Here is a 21,167-nt window from a genome sequence, read left to right as displayed (position 1 = left end):
CGTGCCATTTAGTTAAGGGTACTCTGTTCCCGTTACACAGTGCCCTCACAGGTCGAGAGGGAGATCTAACACCAAGCACCATTCGATCTCTGTCACAGTAGCTTACACACAGAGTGTTGTAAACAAGGAAGGAGAAGGGTTATTACCAGATGAAGTGCAGTGAACATTTGTTCCTGTATTATGGTGTGTTGTAAATAAATATCGCTTGTTAGGGGACAGAAATACCCTGAGCGGTGACCTTTCAACCGTGCGTACCTGCAACTAGCATTTGTAATGAAGGACAACTACTTTTACAAAAACCGACCTACTTCTTCCTGAAAAAACCTTAATACATTTTAAAAAGCATGTCCCAGGACTGAATGTATCACTGCTGTGCACTAAGTTCTGTGCAGCTGGATGTCTTTGAGATCAGTGAAGTTTGTGTCATTTAGAATGTCTGACGATCTCCACAGTGGAAATGGCTGTGTGATTTGCCACTAGAAAACACTAGTTTTAAGTGGTCATTTTTTTTTTTTTTTTTAATTATTATTATTAACTGTGAACAAGCACCTTTCTAATATATTAAATATTTTCTTTTTAGGTGTTAGTAAATATAACTTGAATGTTATTATTATATTTAGGATTGTTGTTGTTCTGTATTTTTCCCCGACATTTTCTTCCCCTTTAAGAATTCTATTGATCCCTGCTAGCCATTTAGTAGTAAAATTGGTTTAATGTACGTGTTTTGGTGCATGCAAAACGAAGAAACTGCATGCAAACGAGGGTACAACATTTTAATAAGTGATTCATCTATAATTTTAAAAAAGAATAAATGCAGGACACACTTTATTACAATCATTATTCGTAATTGTATTAACATTAATAGGCTACAGAGTAGTAATTCATTAAAATGTTGCGCTCATGTTTTAGCGTTCTTCATTCTGCCATTTAGTGATAAAGTAAAGACTTGGACGATTTAAAAGCCTATTTAGTTGTTTCACATTAAAACCCCATACATGAAAGTGATTTTTCCTGCAAAACGTAATTAGAAACAGCCACATTTTGCAGAAAAACCACCCAGTTGGCAGCACTGCAGCTGACATCCGACTGGCCACACTGAAGGCTCTCGCGGGCCGCCAATTGAAGAACGCTGCAGTAATGCAATCGATTTATCCGTCTGGGTTATTTCTTGATCCCACCTTTAAGGGGGTGGGGGGATTTGAGACTAAGCGCGAACTAGCTGTTCTATGCACGAGATAAATAACTTGTGCTTCAAGAAGGGTTGCTTCTTATGCCCATGTGGAGAATCTCCAAGCTTGTGTAACTCCCAGATCCTATTATGATTAAAGTTTTTAGTTTCATTAGAAAACCATGTGTGACCAACCAGCCACAGGTTTATTATTAAAAAAAATAATGCACAAAGAAATGTCATAAAAATGTACTTCTTTTATTTTATGGAATAAACTGTATATGCACAGGCTCATAATAGTTAATAAACTTTCATTACCGGTATGTTGCCTTATTTATATACACAAAAACATAAACAAATAGGACATTTGCCAGTCTTGAATAAACCTAAATGTTTTGGAAATATACAGTTGGGCATTGGCTTGCTCAATATATATATATATTTGAAAGTCTTGCAAATATATTAGTAAGAACTGTACAAACTGTACATTTGTATATTACTGAATACTTTTTCTTAGACATTATTTAAGATAATGGCAGTAAAAAAAAAACAACTTCATATAATACAGTATTCTGTCCACAATATCAGACATTAAAGTTATTATTACATATCAAGGGCTTATCTTCAACAAACATTGCTTCATGCTAATGAACAGGTATAGAATTTGCATGCAAGTGCCTTTTTTACATACAGAACATTTTAAAACTCCACACTTTCATATACGTAATCACTTGTATGATGTTTAAAACATTATATTAAGGTAAAAAAAAAAGCCACCCGTTGAGTTAACCATCTTTAAAATAATAAATCATAATATTATTAACTTGACTCAAGCATTAGCCAAATACAACTGGATTGACAGTTCTTGCAGATATTATTTGGCAGCCATCCGATTTATCCATTACTTTCACCATAAATAAACCCCATCACCTCTTTCCAATACCTCCTATGCCACCCCATACCCCTCCTGTCTCTTGATCTAATACTGCACTTTAGTACAATTTAAAGGCATCATAGCAAGTGAAATAATACATTTAATCTTTACTGTCATTTAGTTCCATTTGCTATATAGGTCTAATTTATCCAGTTTTGAAAGAAGCACTTGTTATATTTAAAGTTTAAAAATTGGTATTTGGTACCATACTAGGTTAAAGAAAGTGCACTTCCTCATTTAACCTCGGAAATGTGAATTTCTGTCCACCTCTAACGCCTCCTTTCCTGTCATTAACCAACCAGCTGCTTCCCCTAATGACTGACATGTTTTGCAGCAAGTGAGATGACACTGCTGATCACAGCCTTGCTACAATATGACATACACTCCACAAGGTGCTGGAAGGTGTCTTGAGGGATGTTAATCCATTCAGTAGTTAATATTGGCAATTTGTGCAGAGAGGTAGAAGAGGACTGTGGAATGCATTGCTCTAGTTCATCCCAAGCATGCTCAATTGGATTACGATTCAAGGTGGCCAAGGGAGATGCGTATCACGCTCCCCAAACCATTTGGGCACAATTCAGGCACAGTGGTTGGGTGCATTATTTTCATGAGAGTAGCCATCGTTCAGACTTCAAGAACAATCACTTACGAAATCTAGCCACGTTCAGATTTTTGCAGAACTATGCTCGGATATATTGTGAGAAGTGTTGAATTTAAATCAAGGGAAGTAATGTTAAAACTTTACAATGCATTAGTAAGACCTCACCTAGAATATTGTGTTCAGTTCTGGTCACCTTGTTACAAAAAGGATATTGCTGCTCTAGAAAGTGCAAAGAAGAGCAACCAGAATTATCCCGGGTTTAAAAGGCATGTCGTATGCAGACAGGCTAAAAGAACTGAATCTATTCAGTCTTGAACAAAGAAGACTACGCGGTGATCTGATTCAAACATTCATAATCCTAAAAGGTATAGACAATGTCGACCCAGGGGACTTTTTTGACCTGAAAAAAGAAACAAGGACCAGGGGTCACAAATGGAGATTAGATAAGGGGCATTCAGAACAGAAAATAGGAGGCACTTTTTTACACAGAGAATTGTGAGGGTCTGGAACCAACTCCCCAGTAATGTTGTTGAAGCTGACACCCTGGGTTCCTTCAAGAAGCTGCTTGATGAGATTCTGGGATCAATAAGCTACTAGCAACCAAACGAGCAAGATGGGCTGAATGGCCTCCTCTCGTTTGTAAACTTTCTTATGTTCTTATGTTCTTAACTACATAATCCTGTTTCGTTGCAGCACGGATAGAGAAAAATACAGCTAAAAAATACAGTAAAAAATATGGAACTGGTTTTTGAAGCCTGTTTCTTACACTCCCAACACCGCCTCAATTTCAAAACCATACAATTGGATTACAAGAAGATCTTTTAAAACTGCTTTTTGCCCGTGTAACATATATACCTATGTAGAAATCAGCATTGTCTAAAGTGGTGGAAGGACTGAATTCAAAGTCAATTTCAGGCACCAGCCTCCGTCGCCCAGTGTATATTGACAACAATTTGACTTGTAAAGTGCCAAAAGAATACCAAATCGGACGTGGATTCCCTTTCATTAAAACTTCTTAAAGTGAAAGTCGACAATCTTTTTTTTGTGCAAAATGTGAGGAGTCACGAAATCCAAAATGTGCACATCATGCAGCATCCGGTGTACCTGCGGCTAAATGCTTCTATTATGAAAAGTGAGTTTTGATTTCCAAGTTTACACTGCCTAGTCCCGACTCAGCTGTCCTGAAATATGTGTTCATAATCGTTGAGAATGCATTCCACAATCTGATTCTGGAAGACCATGTGCATGGCAATGTTTCCAGTTTCAGATTCCGGTTTCAGGAGTGTGGGTCCAAAAACGATAGCCACGCTCTGAACAGACATGCGGTTCACCTCCTTGTACTCCACCACCCTGAAAGAACACAAAAGGCTTTGCTTAGATTGGGCTCAATTCACAAAACTTTAAGGACTGTTTTAAATTTGTTATATTTGTATGCAATCAGGATTGACTGCTTTTGTGATACTGAATAAAAAATATGTATGAAAAACTCAAATCTATATTTTATCACTGCACCAGATTTATTTCTCTTTGAAACTGTTTTTGTTTTATTTTATGTAAATTGCCATGTTTACTGTGGGACAGCAGTAGCACCACCTTTCTATTTGCGTGACACTCAGAAGGTTTGTCATCTTAGTGAAAGCTGCTTGGTGAAAGTTTCCCTGTTTTATGGTCTTTACAGTATGTAGCAGAAGTGCAGTTATCACAACTGCAGTAGCATACAGGTAGTATTAAGATTGAACTACTCACTTGCGTAAATGCTGGAAGAGAAGACTCATGGTGTCATGGTTGGGCCGAGGAAGAGATCTCACCAAATCCCTCATGTAGTTTATTTTCTCGTTATGGCCAGGAATTTCTAGAGAGAAGGAGAACAGTACAATGTGTTAAAGATCAAAATGACCCTTAGTACAGCATGGGGCAGGAAAGGTCTGCATATGAGGGAATAGCAACACAAGAAGTGACTGATATAGCCCATATACAGATGCTCACCATAATGCTTTTATGTTCTTGCTTTAATAATAGAGATAGAGCACATTGACAAAATTCCTTGCTTGCTTTTTTTTTTTTTTTTGCATGTGTGCAAATAGCATGGGGTCTGTAAACGGCAGCCTTTAGGAAATCTAATAAAGTGTAGGCCTACTTACTGATTGCAGCAATAAAATTCTTAAAGTGGGTGAAAGGGAAGAGGGGCTCTGGCAGCTCACGGAAAAAGAGTTTTAGGGATCCAGTAACAACGTGGATATCCTCCCATAGGCCGTCTTCCAAGTCCAGGTTCTCCTCTAGATAAATTAGAGAGAACAGAAATGTGGGTTAACAGGAGGTTCTGATTTATGAATTTTACTCTTCAGGTTAAACTTTAGTTATAAAAAAACAGGTTTAAAGTATATATAACTAACAAAATAACCCAGTCCCAGAAGGTCCCTTTAGTTTCTGTTTTTATTTCATAAAAACATTTCTTGAGAATTAAACAGTGTGTAGCGGGTGCTACCTGTTAAGTGAGTTTCATTACTGAGAGAATGTGGCAGGTGTAATTGATTTATTGCATTCAATTGGATAAATCGTTTCACCTCGTTACCATTTAAAGGGCTGTATAAACTGACACGAGAGATGCAAGGCTGCGGGAATGTCAGCTCCACACGTTTGTTTGCGAGTATGCCCCGTGAATGGAGGTAGTATAATCGTTCTGAGCTTTCTTTTGGTTTAAACTGTTTCGTGCAGTTAAAGCAGTGTATATGGCTGTTAAGCAGTCTGTGGTTGTAATCAGCCTGTACCTGCTGTGTGAAAAGTTTGGGCTGATGTGGTATTTGACAGTCCTTATAGGAGTTAAGCTTATAAACAAACATTTTGAGTTGAGTTGTGTGCGTCTGTATTCTCGGATCCTTGCATGCTGCCCGTTAGGAAGGAAAATGTTCACTTTCTTAGCTTAGGTTACATAAAGGGGATTGATTGGTGTTCCTTTTCAAGTCGAAAATAACCATCAAGTATGGGACATTGCCGTCAGGCAGTAGGGATTGGCTGAGCTTTATAGTAAAGCTGCCGATAGGCCTCTGCGCAAGCTGCCACGTAAGCCCGTCCCCCTGGGAGCTTACTATACGCAGCGTGCAGAGACTCTCTTCCTCTTTTGTCTTCAGCATTGGCCAGTCACACAATCACCACATAGTGTAGCTTGCAGCGTCCCCCCCCCCCCAAAAAATAAATAAATAAATAAAATTCCCATTCACTATACAGAGGAAGATGACCACAAACTACAAATCCCCAGCACCAACAGGTAGGTATTGCACAGCACCCCAGACACTGTACCAGCACTTAGTGTCTCCGTTCTGCGGGTCAACTGACGCCAAGGCGTCTGTGCTAGCGTTCTACGCTCGGTACTCGCGCTCCGGCGTTTCTGGTGTCAGCGCTTGGTGCAGCGCTTCGGTGCTTTGTGCAGCGCTTCGGTGCTTTGTGCAGCGCTTCTGCGCTTGGTGCTAGTGCGTCTGCGCTTGGGACTCGGTGCTCCATGCGTCGGCGCTCGACGCACGCACCTCCGACGCAGGCTCCCCTGCCACTTCTCGCAAGGCTTCGGCCTTCACTATGCAAGGGGCAAGCGAAACTGGGTTGGCATCATTCCCACCCGGGGTCACTCCGTTCGCTGCGTTGGTGAAGATGCCAACGCTATCTGGGCTGATCAAGGATCCTGCATGCCCGAACAAACAATGCAGGATTACGGAGGTGCACCCCAAAAAGGGGTACGCTGCGGCCACAGAGGCAGTCAGGCTGTCAAACGTGGCCAGCCTCCTAACGGTCTACCAGGCGGTGCTCATTCGAGACCTACCTGAGTGCCCGTCCCTTGCCCATAGGACCGAGCTGGGTACAGTCGCTCAGCTGCTGGTGAAGCTGGCTCAGCTAAACGCGCAAGCTCAGGGCAGGAGCATCGCATCCCTTGTGGTGGCAAGGAGGCAGCTCTGGCTCTCGCAGGCGAGGGTACAGGAGCCTGATAAGGTTCCATTGCTGGATGCCCCAATCACACAGGGGCACACATTTGGCCCAGCGGTGGAGGAGATGCTGCAACGCTCCGCCAAGGCGCGTGAGGCGTCGCAGCAAATGGCTAGGATGTGGCGGAATAAGCCTTTCCAGCCAAAGCGGCCACAGGATCACCAGTGGCGTAGGACACCACCACAGCAGCAGGTGCACCCACGGGGCAATAAAACCTCCCCTTCAGGTGCATCAGTGCGCGGCCAACCCGCGTTTGTAAGAGGAGGCAGCAGGCCACGCACTCGTGGCTCTGGCCAGGCCCCTCGCGAACGAGCGCAGCCAAAACAGCCCTGAAAATCACAGGCAGCTGTTAACCCACCCACAGCTCCAGTTCTGGCAACATTGCACCGATGACATCTGGGTGCACAAGACTATACTCACCGGTTACACCCTTCAGTTCTGGTTAAAACCTCCCCCCTACCGGGGAGTGAAGGTGAAGGACTCGGTTCAGTCCTCAGCTCTGAATGTGGAAATACAAGCATTGCTAAGGAAGCGTGCCATTCAACAAGTAGACCCTGCTCTGATTGACCAGGGGTTCTATTCCAAATACTTCCTGGTGCCCTATTTTAGATCTGCGAGTACTGAACAAATATCTGCGGGTATTATCGTTCAGGATGCTTACGCACAGGCACATCATCCAGTTAATCCGACACGGCGACTGGTTCACCACCGTGGACCTGACAGATGCGTACTTTCAAATTCCCATCTGCCCGGGTCACAGGAAGTATCTGCGTTTCGCATTTCAGAGCAGGGTATACGAGTTTTGTGTCCTTCCATTCGGCCTGTCACTAGCTCCTCGAACCTTTTCGAAATGTATGGATGCCATTCTAGCTCCCTTGCGGGCTCAAGGCGTCCAACTGCTGAACTATCTGGACGACTGGCTCGTCTGCGCGCAGTCGAAGGAGCAGTTGGCACAGCACACAGTGATGGTTACAGACCATCTTCAGCGGCTAGGTCTGAAGGTCAATTCAGAAAAGAGCTGCCTCGTGCCGAGCCAACAGACCGAATTCTTGGGTCTGCATCTGGACTCAGTGTCCATGGAAGCGACCCTGTCGACACAAAGAGTTGCCTCGATGGAGCGGTGTCTCTCCCTATTCAGATTGAGAGAAACAGTCAGCATGGAGCTGTGTCAGCGCATGCTGGGGTTGATGGCTGCTGCCTCGCAAGCCCTTCCATTGGGCTTACTACACCAGAGACCTCTGCAGGCCTGGTTCAATGCCTTCGCGTTGCATCCGCGGAGAGACAAACACCGCAGGCTAAGGGTATCCCGAGCCTGCTGGGAAGCGCTACGCTGGTGGAAAGTTCCGTCGAACATCCGCCAGGGCATACGCTTGGGTCCCACTTTCCGAGGGGAAGTCATCACGGCCGACGCTTCCAACCAAGGTTGGGGAGCAGTCTGGAATGGGTCAGGGACCCGTGGAGTGTGGTCAGGACCCTGGGGGTCAGCCCACATCAATGCTCTGGAACTCAGAGCGGTGGACCTCGCCCTTCAGCACTTCTTGCCAGTGCTTCTAGGCAAGCATGTGTTGGTGCAGTCAGACAACACCACAGTTGTGGCGTATATCATCCGCCAGGGCGGCTTGCGGTCCCCCAGTCTTCACCGGATGGTAACACAGATGTTGCTATGGGCACAACCACGTTTAACGTCTCTGCGTGCGGTTCACCTACCGCAGCAGACCTTCTATCCAGAAGAGGCCCTCTTGCCGGCGAATGGCGTCTTCACCCTCAGGTGGTAGAGCACATCTGGGAATGGTTCGGCACAGCGAGAGTAGATCTCTTCGCGAGAGACCACGCACTGCCCCCTACGGTTCTCGGTGAAGGACCTCGACAGCCCCCTAGGAGTCGATGCACTGGCTCATGAATGGCCACCAGGGCTCCTATATGCATTTCCACCGATTCCGATGCTCCCCGTCTTCTTAGAGAAGGTCAGGGTAGAGCAAGCGACAGTGATTCTGATCACTCCTCAGTGGCCTCGGAGAATATGGTTCCCGAGTCTGGTGCAGCTGTTGCACGGTCGCCCAAGGGAGCTCCCTCTGCGAGCGGACTTGTTGTCCCAAGCCCAAGGAGGGCTATGGCACCCGAACCCCAAGCTCATGCAGCTATGGGCTTGGCCCCTGAGCGGGAGCGCATGTCAGCCTTAGGGCTTTCGACGGCAGTGATTTCGACCATTCAGAGCGCCAGAGCGCCCTCTACTAGGTCGCAATATACGTACAAATGGCAGTTGTTTCAAGATTGGTGTCTGGTGGAGGGCAATGACCCAATATCCTACCCTATGGCAGTGATATTACAGTTTCTACAGAAACTGTTAGATGAAGGGAAATCTCCCTCTACACTTAAGGTGTATTTAGCCGCCATATCGGCTTGCCATGTACGCATTGACGGGTTATCACCAGGTTGCCATTTTCTGGCATCTCAGTTCCTGAAAGGCGCAAGACGCTTGCGGCCTCTAAGGACGACCAGTTTACCGTCATGGAGCCTTGACGTGGTGTTAGAAGCCCTTACCAAGGCACCGTTCGAGCCTCTCCACAGCATGGATATGAAGCTCGTGTCTATGAAAACTGCGTTTTTGCTATCAGTGATATCAGCCAAACGCGTGGGCGAGTTACATGCACTTTCAGTACATTCATCATGTACTCGTTTCGCAGGAGACGGTTCTAAGGTCTCCATGCGTCCAAAAACTGCCTTTTTACCCAAGGTCATATCCCCGTTTCATATGAACCAACCAGTCGAGTTGATGGCATTCCATCCTCCTTCTTTTTCTTCCCCAGAGGAAGAACGGTTACACAGGCTCTGCCCCGTGCGGGCATTGAGGTGTTGTATTGACCGTACAATGACTGTGAGGCGAACAGAACAGCTGTTCATATGCCATGGTTCTAGGACTTTGGGTCAGCCGTTGTCTAAACAACGCCTTTCCCATTGAATAGTGGATGCTATTAAATTAGCATATGAATCTGCAGGCCTTCCGCCACCAGGGCAGTTGAAGGCACACCTGGGCCCTCTTTAGAGGGGTGCCGGTGTCTGACATTTGCGCTGCAGCCAGTTGGGCTACACCGCATACTTTTGAGGTGAGGTTCTACCGTTTAAATGTACTGGAATCCTCTGCTCAGTCATTCGGAGCATCCGTATTACACTCTATGAAGCCCTAGTTGGCGGTAATATTGAGTATTGTCATGATATGGTGTTGACTCCACTTTAGGATAGGTGTCATTGCGAGCGTAGACGCTGAGGCGCGGCTCCGCATATGCGTAGATGTATTGCCTACGCAGTTGCGTTATGACGTAAGTCTGTCCTACTGCCGAGAATCCTCCCTCGCGACGGCTTGGGTACACTGTTCACATACTTGATGGTTATTTTCGACTTGAAAGGGAACGATAGGTTGCGGATGCAACCCCGGTTCCCTGAAAGAGAAAATAACCATCAAGCCACGAGGTTGCTCCGGAAGCCTTCACGGCCTGAAGAGCAAAAGAGGAAGAGAGTCTCTGCGCGCTGCGTATAGTAAGCTCCCAGGGGGGCGGGCTTACGTGGCAGCTCGCGCAGAAGCCTATCGGCAGCTTTGCTATAAAGCTCAGCCAATCCCTACTGCCTGACGGCAATGTCCCATACTTGATGGTTATTTTCTCTTTCAGGGAACCGGGGTTGCATCCGCAACCTATCGTTATATTGGGTTAGAGTGAACTCGAGTAATTCAGTGTTACTATATTACCCCATGTTAATCTGTATCCTCATTGAATGAGAGTAACACTGGTAACAATGTTATTGGAGAGTGATTTGCTGTATTGTGGGTTATTTTCGTTTTGGTGGATTATTATTATTTTGTGTGATATTCATTTGAGTGTACCAGTTATTTGGTTGTAGTATTATGTTTAATTGTTTCGTGTATTAATTACTTGTTTTATCACAATTGTCCTGATTTCTATGAGCTGCCTGTTTTAACTGTACACTTCTCTGTATGAAATTCAATCTTTAACTACTTCATGGATGCTAATTGTATTTGCACTGAATTCAATTTCTAATTATCCCACTGCTGGTAATTGTAGCCTACCTGTTTTTGAAACCTGATTGTGGATTATTTCATTGACTTTAATTGTAATATACTTTTGTTACTTGCCTGCTATTGTGAGTTCTGTATTTTAATCATGCATGTGATCTTTTAACAGAAGCCGTGTTTCATAAAGTGTTATACTTTGATCTCTTGTTTGTCGCTCCTTGTCTTTGCCCAGTATAATGTTTTAATTGCCTTATATAACGACTGATCTGGTAAATTTAAAAATAAATTCTGAAGGCGTAATACCTTCAGTGGCGTAGTCTGGCTTCAGGGTTAATTGGTATCTATGGTTTCCAATTGTCACTCTCTAAAGACCCCCTCACCCACCACTTGCTACAAGTGTTTATGTAAAAGAATTAAGCAAGTAAATATTGGTGCTAATATATACCCCGTATACACCTGCACACTCAGCTTGAGGTGCTTTTACACTAGAGAAAGGTGAGCCGAGCTGAGAGACGTCACGCATAATGAACGTGCTGAGTTGATTAAATTGAATCGCACAGACTGCAAAAATAGAACTAAGCATTCATTTAATAAGATATTTTTTTTTACCATGTATTTTTTTTTTTTTTTTTTTATTGCGGAGAAGTACTGAAAATCTTATAGTGATATCTTGTAACAATTGTAAGTCGTCCTGGATAAGGACGTCTGCTAAGAAATAAATAAGAAATAAAAAATAAAATGCACGTGTGTGTGGTGAAGAAAAACTGCGCTGACACTTTATAACACAGCCATCTTATTCAACATTTGTTTTACAACTAAATGAATATTAGGTCCATTACGTGGTTATCTTTCCTAATGTATTTACTTTTTTGCTGCGAGAGGAGCTGCAGCCTTCTCCGGGAGACAAGACGCTTCAGCCCCACTCCGGCAGCCGAACCTGGAGCGAGCCCATTCCCTCTTCCCTTCTCCCGACCCGCTCTCCTTCTCGCACTTTGTTGGTTTGGTTGTCTGTCACTTCGAACTGAACTCCCGACCGCCGTTAAGCCAGGCTATTTATAGTTTAAAAACTGCTGATTTAAAATGATCCTCGAGTGGGAATGTTTTTTTTTTTTTTAGTAAAAAATATAACGTTGATTACATTGTGCTTTATGCATGGTTAATTCACGGAAAGTTACATTTTTGATTCACTATATGCATATTATAGAGAGGGAGTTATTTTATTTTATATTTCAGTCAGATGTGTGTTGTTATGTGTCCTGCGGTATAAAGGTAACGATTTACCGGTTGAGGTCCTGGGGGTTGCCACTTTTTCTTGTAATGACGCTTGAGCGTGATGATGAAATGCAGAAACCCCGCCCACAGCCTGCTTCGGCCCCGAGCCAGGTTCAGATATGCTGCAGGGCTGGAGTTTCACGGCTTGGTTCTGGCTCGGCTCGGGTATTTGCGTGGAGCCCTCACGGTACGGGTGTGCTAGTGCTAGTGCTAGTATTTGGGACTGATGGAAAAGCAGCTCCCCTACTTTTATTCTTATGAATACAAACTGTGTAAAACTGGTGAAGAATACCTGGCTCTGTTCTTACAGTATTATCCCATATTACACTAAAACATTTTGTATTTATTATTTACATCAATATATATCTGCCAAATGTGTAAGTCGTGCAATTTCTGGCGTAAATCAGTGGGACACATTTTGGGTAACAAAACCCAAGAATCTTAAAATATACATTTTAAAAAAGTAAAAATTGAGAATAAAGGGCCTTTATGACATTAGGGTAACATCAATCTCCCAACCACTCACACTGCTACTGTTGGAACAATGAAACAAGTGTGACATTTTACAGATGTTACAATAGACAGGGGAGTGAAATTACTATGTTAACAGTTAATTATGGGATCCAAAAGGGATATAAATGGCTATATGATGCAGATCTTACCATGATCTACCTTGAAGCGCAGTTTCTGAATGACTGCCAAGTTCCCACTAACACGATAAATGCCATCTATATCTAGACCTTAAAAGAAAAATAAATGAAAAGGTTTAGCAAAGAAATAAATGTTATTGCTGGATATGAAGCTTCAAAAAGCTACACAAGTTTTTAGTCCCAAAAAAAGACATCATACTGTACAGTACGGTATGAAAACTACAGATTTCCTAAAATGATGGTTTAGAAAAACAATAATACCTCGTTGTTCTACTGTCTGGATACATTTCTCCACAAAGACTGGTATTGTTGTATTCTCCCTCTCACACAGTGCGTCTAAGTAACATCCAAAAACTTGATCTGAAAGTGAAATATGCAAGAAAGACAATATTAGCAGAATATAATGCATAAGGCATCAAATGTATTTGCTGCACTGCACTGCACTACACTACAAGGATCAACAATGGTTTAGGGGTTTTCCCATTACCTTATCTCACCAGCAGGGGTCAGCAGTACCATTAACAGCAGTGTAACTCACAAGCCAACACTGCTAAATATTTGCATGTTCAGAACATACGTAAAGGTGCCTATTCGCACAAGTTTAAGGACTGTTTTTTGTGTCAATAACTCTAAGGTTAAACAGTGCTTTGAAAATGAAAATAAACTATCAAGCCTTCTCTAAATCAGAATATATTTTATCAAACTGGGCTTTAAAAAAGGAGGATCCCAGGGGGACTGCAGGGAATCCAATTGTTGATGTTATATGTGCTTTTCTCTTTTCTCTTTTCTCATCACCTCCATAGAAAACACTTCTGTTCTTAGAAAACACATTTTCACACATACAGCTTTTGTTACACAGACTGAACTAAAATTATACAACCCTTCTGTTTTTTATCAGCTTACCTCTGATGTACCCCTTTTCCCTGACAGACTGCAGTGTTGGTCGGCGCTGCAGAAATTTCCTCAATTTAGTGCGCACCTTCTTTGGATCTGTGTCTGTATGCGTGCTGGAGAAACTTTGTCGTGTGGCTAAAAATAAATAAATAAATAAATAAATAAATAAATAAATAAATAATAATAATAATAATAATAATAAATTGACCAAAACAAAAAAGTTATTCATTGGAACTATACAGTTTTTAAAAGATATGCAAACGTTTCAACTAAAACTATTCTGCTTATCTTAACTCCAGCATACACAGATAGGTGGTTAAAGTCAGTTGGCCACTTTGCAATCCTCTAATGGATGGTTGTGGCAATGCGCCCCGCCCCTGTGTGCATTTATGTGTTGTGTGTTGCGTGTGTTAATGTTGGTGTATAGATTGATAAACGGGTCTGTGTTTCACGTGTGTTTAAAAAGTGTAGATTTGTATTTAGGCACGAGGAGAGCACAAATCACTTCACGTGCTGGTTAAATGTAATATGTGAGCACGGGGTTGCACAGAATTAATTCACGTGCTGGGATTCAAGTGAATAATTAATTAGTAATTGAATCCCAGCACAACAGTATATATAGATGCACGTTTCTTTCACTCAGGGTTAGGTGTTCGGTGAGTGGAGAACGGGAGAGAGAGAAGGAGAAACGTAAAATAAGAACGTAAATATTAGTGTTATCTGCTCACCGTGTTTTGTTCGTCTGTCTGTGCACTGTCTAGTCCGTTTTGTTCGTCTGTTTATTTTGGCTACAAGTGCCGTGTCCTGTTTTGTATTCAGTTGTTTAAACCTTTTATTTTGTTAATAAACGCTGAGTGCAGCCATTGCACTCAGCTCATCACCACCACCGTCTCTGTCTGTGTATTCCTGTCTGGTCTGACGCCACCCACTCTGGCCGTCTTTGTGACAATGGTATACTGGTCTTGGCTGAATAAACACATATTGTAACTGTATTTTACATGTATTTAAAGATGAACCAAGTATCTATTGTGGAATGTCTAAACTACGGGTGTCCAATCACGGTCTGCTCCAGGTTTAACTGGTAAAATCAGATAGTTAACTACTTAAGGGTCTGGATGGAGGTTCAATTGATTAAACTTTGGCAACCCTAACAGTCGGTGATCAAGGGTCAGAGTGGGGAATGGCCAATTATTTCTCCATCTCCAGTCCAAAAAAAGGGCCACTGATGAACCACTGCACTTGTGAGATGGATTGTTCATTAATAAAATGTGTGTATTTGAAAGCAGAAGATTATCTTTTGAGGAGTACTATTATATTAGTGAGCAAGGCGTTCAGGTCTGGGTATTGCTGGAGAGGGGTGTGTATCTCCAGTTCAGTCCCAGCTTACTTACAGCGGATCTTCTTGTCTTTCTCTTTGTCTTTGTCTGTGGCACTTGGGGATTTCTCACTGTCAAAGGATTCGTTCACACTTTCTTCATCTTCCGAAGGATGATCTGGACGCTAGAATAACAGCAGCAAAACCAACACATCAAGACATCATAAATCTCAGCCAATAAATAGAACAGGAGCTCCAACTACTTAAACATCAATACATTTAAAAATAGGTAGAATATGCTTGGTGATTAAACTTCTGACAGAAGGGGCAGTAATACTCCTGCAATATAAGAAAGCACATTACATTTGGTGGCCTGCGTTTCTGCTTGCCTGTGTATTACTGAAGCATGAAATGCATTAAATATAACCCACGCGTTAAGAAAAACTTACTGAACCCTAGACTGACAGGTTTACATTACTTACAAATCCTGACTGATTGATTTATATGGGGTGCAATATATTAATACAGTATATGCCAGAAGTACATGCCTCTCATGATTTTGGAGCGTGTTACCTACCAGAGAATTTTACAAAATGAAATAACCCACTTACCAGCTTCCTGATGGTCTCCATTATGACTTTATGCCAGTCGTTGATAATAGTTTCTTTGTCATACTGTACTAGGTATTCCGAGCCGTTACGGGTTTTCAACTACAGGAAAACACACAAGCACAAGAGAAAAATCATGACCTTTATTCACATCACGAGCGAGCTGCATATTATCTTACCCACTTTGCAATGCTTATAAATACATGCGATAAAATATATATCCAACACCCCCCACCCCCCCTTCCAGTCACATGAATTCTGGACCCCAACATTGTTGTATACTGCATGTGGTGGTGAATAACTAGTCACACATAAATGTCACTTTTTAGTGACTCTAAAACTTTACATGAAGATTGTTATTATCGATTGGTATTGGTACTATAATTTAGAACAAGGAGAGTTTTTCGTAGTGCTGAATTATACTTATTGGTATACGCATATTATGTGTAATGTTGGTGAATTACATGCAAACAAATATACAGTAGGTGGGAAATGGCCATGTTCATATTAGTTCATAGCAGAATTTATAAATGATTGTATCAAAAATACTTGTGTATCATGCAAAGAAAACCAATGCCAGTTTGAAATAACACCCATTCTACTGTACAGATGAGTGTGTCTCTCCTTTCTCTAATAGCTCATTTGATGGGGTAACAGGGTTATTTTTCTTTAATATGGTAGAAATTATATTTTTCTAAATAATTCAAAATCAAAGAACATTATATTTTTTCTGACCACATGTCAGGATACTAACTTAAAAAGCATTTTCAAAGAACCCGTTGCAGCCTGATTTCCATTACACGAGAGTAGATGTTAAAACTTCATGCTGATTTGAACTCGGCTCTCGCCAAGATAAGCACCAACTAAGACGTAGCTTTACAGTAAACTAATGTGATCCATATGCGTCTCCATCCATTTACGTTTCCTTCCATATGATGATGTAGATATCCTTCTGTCTGGTGTTAATGGCTGAAGTGTAATGCTGGCTCCAGGGATCAGCTTATTTTGCCTCCCTGGCGCATCAGCACACACAACGGCTGCGATGCTGGCTCCGGGGATCAACCAAAGTGCGGCCTCCCCAGCGCATCAGCATGACAACCGTCTGGATTGAGCTAAGTAGGGTACATCTCTGGGGTTTTCAAGTGGGCACCTTCCATCCTCAGTGTTTCGTCGACTAGCCCACGACACCTCAAGAGGGCTCGACGGTGATTCTGGCATCCCAGCATCACCCCCCTCCGTCCCCACTCAACTCAGCCCAGCTTACTTACCTGTCCCCAGCCAGAATCTTTCCGTCTCAACCACAGCCAGTTGCTGCTCCTCTCTGCTGCTTCAGATAAGTTCTTCACTGTGCGACGCAACTCTTGGCCACTGAATCCGACGTCTCTGAGAAACCGGGTTGTAGAGTGTGCCACAAATCCTCGACAACCCACTTCCACTGGGTAAACCCGAACTCTCCATCCTCGCTGTTCCGCTTCAGTGGCTAGTTGAGCATACCGCAGTTTCTTCCTCTCATACGCCTCATCTACAGCATCCTCCCATGGCACTATTAACTCTACCAGGTGAACAAGGCGTGCTGATCCAGACCACAAGACAATATCTGGTCGAAGGTTAGTGGTGGCAATCTCAGGTGGAAAAATAAGCCGTTGACCAACATCTGCCAGCATATTCCAGTCTCTAGCAGCTTCCAGTTGTCCTGGGCGAGGATTGGTTTTAGCACCTTTTCTTGGTGGTTGCTCTCCTGGGCAGAGGAATGTTGTCTTTTGTGTGTAATGTTTTGATGGAACAGGTGGCAACTTATTGGTCATGTTACGCTTGTCTTCCAATGCTAAGGCCAAACATCGCAGCACCTGGTCATGGCGCCAAGTAAACCGTCCTTGGCTAAGAGCCACCTTACATCCTGTCAAAATGTGCCTTAATGTTGCAGGTGATGAACACAAAGGACATGAGGGATCCTCTCCTACCCAGAGGTTTAGGTTCTGTGGTGATGGGAGAACATCATATGTTGACCTGATGAGGAAACTGATCCTGCTCTGTTCCATTGACCATAGGTCTTGCCAGCCAATCTTGCGTTGTTCCACACTCTCCCATCTCATCCATTCTCCCTGTTTGGCCTGGGAAATGGCCTTTATACACCTCATCCTCTCCTCCTGCTTTTGTACCTCGTTGACTACCAGCTTCCTTCTTTGAGCTGGGGCCGCCTTGTGCCATGTAGGAGGAGTTGAACTGAAACCAAGACCCCCTCTTCCATGCTGAACTTGCCCCATGATATCACCAATTCGAAGGGCAGCCTTTGCATCTTCCACAGCTTTCTTTGCCGCCCACTTTCTTCCAGTTTTCAACACAGGTGCTGCCTCCCTTACGCATTTATCGCGTGACTCTACTAATGTCATTTCCAATCTGACCTTGGCGCACTTAAACTCCTCGGTTAGAGCAGAGACTGGTAGCTGCAGTATTCCTTTACCATAAAGTCCCACTCTGCTGAGGCAACGTGGAACTCCCAACCATTTCCTGATGTATGAACTGATTAAAGCTTCCAGCTTCTCTACTGTTGTCAAAGAAACCTCGTACACAGTCAGTGGCCACAGCAACCTCGGCAGTAGACCAAACTGAAAGCACCAGAGTTTTAGTTTACCTGGTAGAGCGCAGCTGTCTATGCTCTTCAACCCTTCCACTGCTTGTTGTCTAACTTCTCCCACACGAACTGTGTCCTTTAGATCCCCGTCGTACCATCTCCCAAGACTCTTCACTGGCTTCTCAGACACTGTTGGTATTGCCTCACCATTAATGAAGAATGTTTTATCTACTACTTTGCCTTTAATTATAGAGATGCTCCTTGATTTAGTGGGCTTGAATTGCATTCGTGCCCATTCAATGTTATTGGTTAATTTGCCCAATAATCGATTAGTGCAGGCTACTGTTGTAGTCATGGTTGTCATGTCATCCATGTATGCTCGAATTGGTGGTAGTCGCATTCCAGAAGCCAAGCGCTCTCCTCCTACTACCCATTTTGATGCCCTAATGATTACTTCCATTGCCATGGTAAAAGCCAGTGGAGAAATGGTGCATCCTGCCATTATTCCAACCTCTAGGCATTGCCATGTAGTGCTGAATTCTGAAGTTGAAAAACTGAATTGCAAATCTCCAAAATAGGCTTTCACTAAATTTGTTATTGTCATCGGTACACTGAAAAAATCAAATGCTGCCCAAAGTAGTTCATGTGGCACTGAACCATATGCATTAGCCAAATCCAGGAATGTCACATGGAGCTCCTTCCTCTCTTTTTTAGCTGATTGAATTTGTTGCCAGATCACATTGATGTGTTCTAAGCAACCTGGGAAACCTGGAATGCCCGCTTTTTGTATTGAAGTGTCAATGAAGCAGTTCTTTAATAGGTAAGTTGACAATCTCTGAGCAATAATGCTGAAGAAAATCTTGCCTTCTACGTTTAATAGGGAAATGGGACGAAACTGACTGATGCTTGTATATTAACCCAGTAGCATATTACAGTCACCCAGGCCTAACCTCAACTTCAATTAGTCATAAGATATTCAGCAGCAATCAAATTAATAGTAACTTATTAGACAACCATTTCTACAAAGTGTCAATGTCTTCTGTGTCTTACCTCACAAACGTTCTTCTTGCTAGATTTATCTTTCGATGCCCAGCCAATCGTTGCTCCTCGTAATTCTACTGTATACTCAGGGACAATCTGATTAGACTGCTTCTGTGAAGAAAAGAAAAGAAAGAAATCAACCTGACATGCAAATAGCCTTATCCACTTCTGAACTACATTCACAGTATGTGGTATAGCTTGTTTTTGTCTAGCAATTCTAAATCTATTTTCTTCGTTAATCCAATTAAATCTGGCACAATAGGTTGCTATGACCTAGATTCTGATAGCCTCAAGCACATTCTAAGTTTCTTCACAACTGGATGAGAACTGTATACGGACATTTCAAGCATCATAATAATCTGAAAAAGATTAGAGTAGTGCTTTGTATATTTCCATCTGAAGCATTTAAAAGGCAGGTTATGCCTTTTTCTTACCAAGGTCCCTGTTTGTTGAGATTTGGGATCTTTGTAAAAGGTTAGAATTTCCCCATGCAGAACAGTCCATGACTGAGTCCAGTTTTTTCTGTGGGGTACAAATGCAAAATGGTCACAATAAGGTATGTCCTGTAAGGGCAAAACACCTTTGAAACCACAAAGTATGCTTCTTTACCTTTACTTTTTGCATCACACACATTGCCGCTAGATGGCAAAAGGTTATAATTGTGGCATTTTATAGCTGGCAAAAATACATTTGGGTTTTCGGAAGGTACATCAATGAAATGACCAGTAATCTGAGAAATCAGGATCTCTGTAGGTTTACAATTCATGCAGCTACAGGGGATGAAAAATGTGTTTAACAGGGGACTGATTGCTCATACATCTGGTTTCTCATCATTTCATTAAACCCCTTTTTCTGAGGCAGAAGCATACCATTCACTAAATATTATTTTTTATAAAGGCCTAATTTTATCGTTTGAGGAACATTGCCCAATTGAGATCCATTCTATCTGATAAAGATGCTGAGATGTTGGTTCATGCTTCTGGCTTTTCCCAGATTACTCAAATGCTTTATGCTGGCCTTTCTGATTCTAAATTACGTCGACACCAACTGGTTCAAACCGCTGCAGTCAGAGTGCTGACTCACACACATCGTTCACAACATATTACTCCAGTTCTTAAACCCTTGCACTGGCTTCCTGTCAAATTCAGGATTGGTTTTAAAACAGTCTGCTTACTACTTATAAGGCCCTTCATGGTTTTGGGCCTTTATATTTACAGGAACTGTTGGCACCTTATTCTCCTAGTCGCACGTTAAACAGCCTATGTAATGGAATTTTACTTTTACCAAAAACATAAAAAAAAATATTAACAGGTCTCACTGAACATATAAATCACATTAATTTAATCAAATTATGTTTAATCGCGCTACAATTAATCAAATAATACCGGGAAATACACAGGGTGCGATCTCCATTTCCTGGTTTGGAGCCAGGAGACGTCACAGAGGGAGATACCTGCAGAGTCCTTGAATCTGCCAGTATAGCTGACAGTGACATTGAAAGTGAGAGTAACCTAATTTTATCAGTTTCACACACCTCTTATGAATGTGAATCATGTAGTGATGGATTTGACGTAGAGAGAGAAAACAGGGATTGTCTCCCGTATGAATTCGAGCCGTATGCCTCCAAATCAGAAGGGTCAAACTCTGAGAGGGACTCCGACAACACCAACGCGGCCAGACCGGAGGGAAGCAGATGTCCGCAGAGAATCAGTGTCTTGGCAACACGGAATGTTTAACATAGATTGTGGGCAGCAGTGTGGAGTAGTGGTTAGGACTCTGGACTCTTGACCGGAGGGTCGTGAGTTCAATCCTAGGTGGGGACACTGCTGCTGTACCCTTGAGCAAAGTACTTTACCTAGATTGCTCCAGTAAAAACCAAACTGTATAAATGGGTAATTGTATGTAAAAATAATGTGATATCTTGTAACAATTGTAAGTCGCCCTGGATAAGGGCATTTGCTAAGAAATAAATAATAATAGATTGATACTTAAAATATTTCATATTACCCATAATTGTATAGTTATATCAGTCCTCTAGTTAACAATATTGATACATGAATTATTAATACTGTAGCGTGCACGGGGGTAGGGGTCAGGGTTGACGTGAGGCAAC

At 42.7% G+C, this 21,167-nt stretch overlaps 1 protein-coding gene across 2 annotated transcripts in view; it reads right to left on the bottom strand.

Moving 5' to 3' along the window:
* Window positions 1-1,407: 1,407 nt before the first annotated feature.
* The window catches only part of LOC117433471 (rho GTPase-activating protein 12-like), a 109,202-nt gene continuing 89,442 nt past the window's right edge, over window positions 1,408-21,167 (bottom strand). For both annotated transcript variants that reach the window (XM_034055760.3, XM_034055762.3), the window contains 10 exons: window positions 19,489-19,576; window positions 19,064-19,165; window positions 15,445-15,543; window positions 14,910-15,018; window positions 13,528-13,653; window positions 12,886-12,984; window positions 12,637-12,714; window positions 4,845-4,979; window positions 4,450-4,555; window positions 1,408-4,053 (listed from right to left, as the gene is read on the bottom strand). In XM_034055760.3, coding sequence (XP_033911651.3) covers window positions 3,876-4,053; window positions 4,450-4,555; window positions 4,845-4,979; window positions 12,637-12,714; window positions 12,886-12,984; window positions 13,528-13,653; window positions 14,910-15,018; window positions 15,445-15,543; window positions 19,064-19,165; window positions 19,489-19,576 — 1,120 coding nt within the window. In that variant the 3' untranslated portion in view covers window positions 1,408-3,875. The remainder of the gene's footprint in view (window positions 4,054-4,449; window positions 4,556-4,844; window positions 4,980-12,636; window positions 12,715-12,885; window positions 12,985-13,527; window positions 13,654-14,909; window positions 15,019-15,444; window positions 15,544-19,063; window positions 19,166-19,488; window positions 19,577-21,167) is intronic.

The sequence above is a fragment of the Acipenser ruthenus genome, chromosome 33, assembly GCF_902713425.1.
Source record: "Acipenser ruthenus chromosome 33, fAciRut3.2 maternal haplotype, whole genome shotgun sequence".
NCBI lineage: Eukaryota > Metazoa > Chordata > Actinopteri > Acipenseriformes > Acipenseridae > Acipenser > Acipenser ruthenus.
Note: the sequence above shows the minus strand (reverse complement) of the source record. Positions and strands in the feature narration are given on the sequence as shown.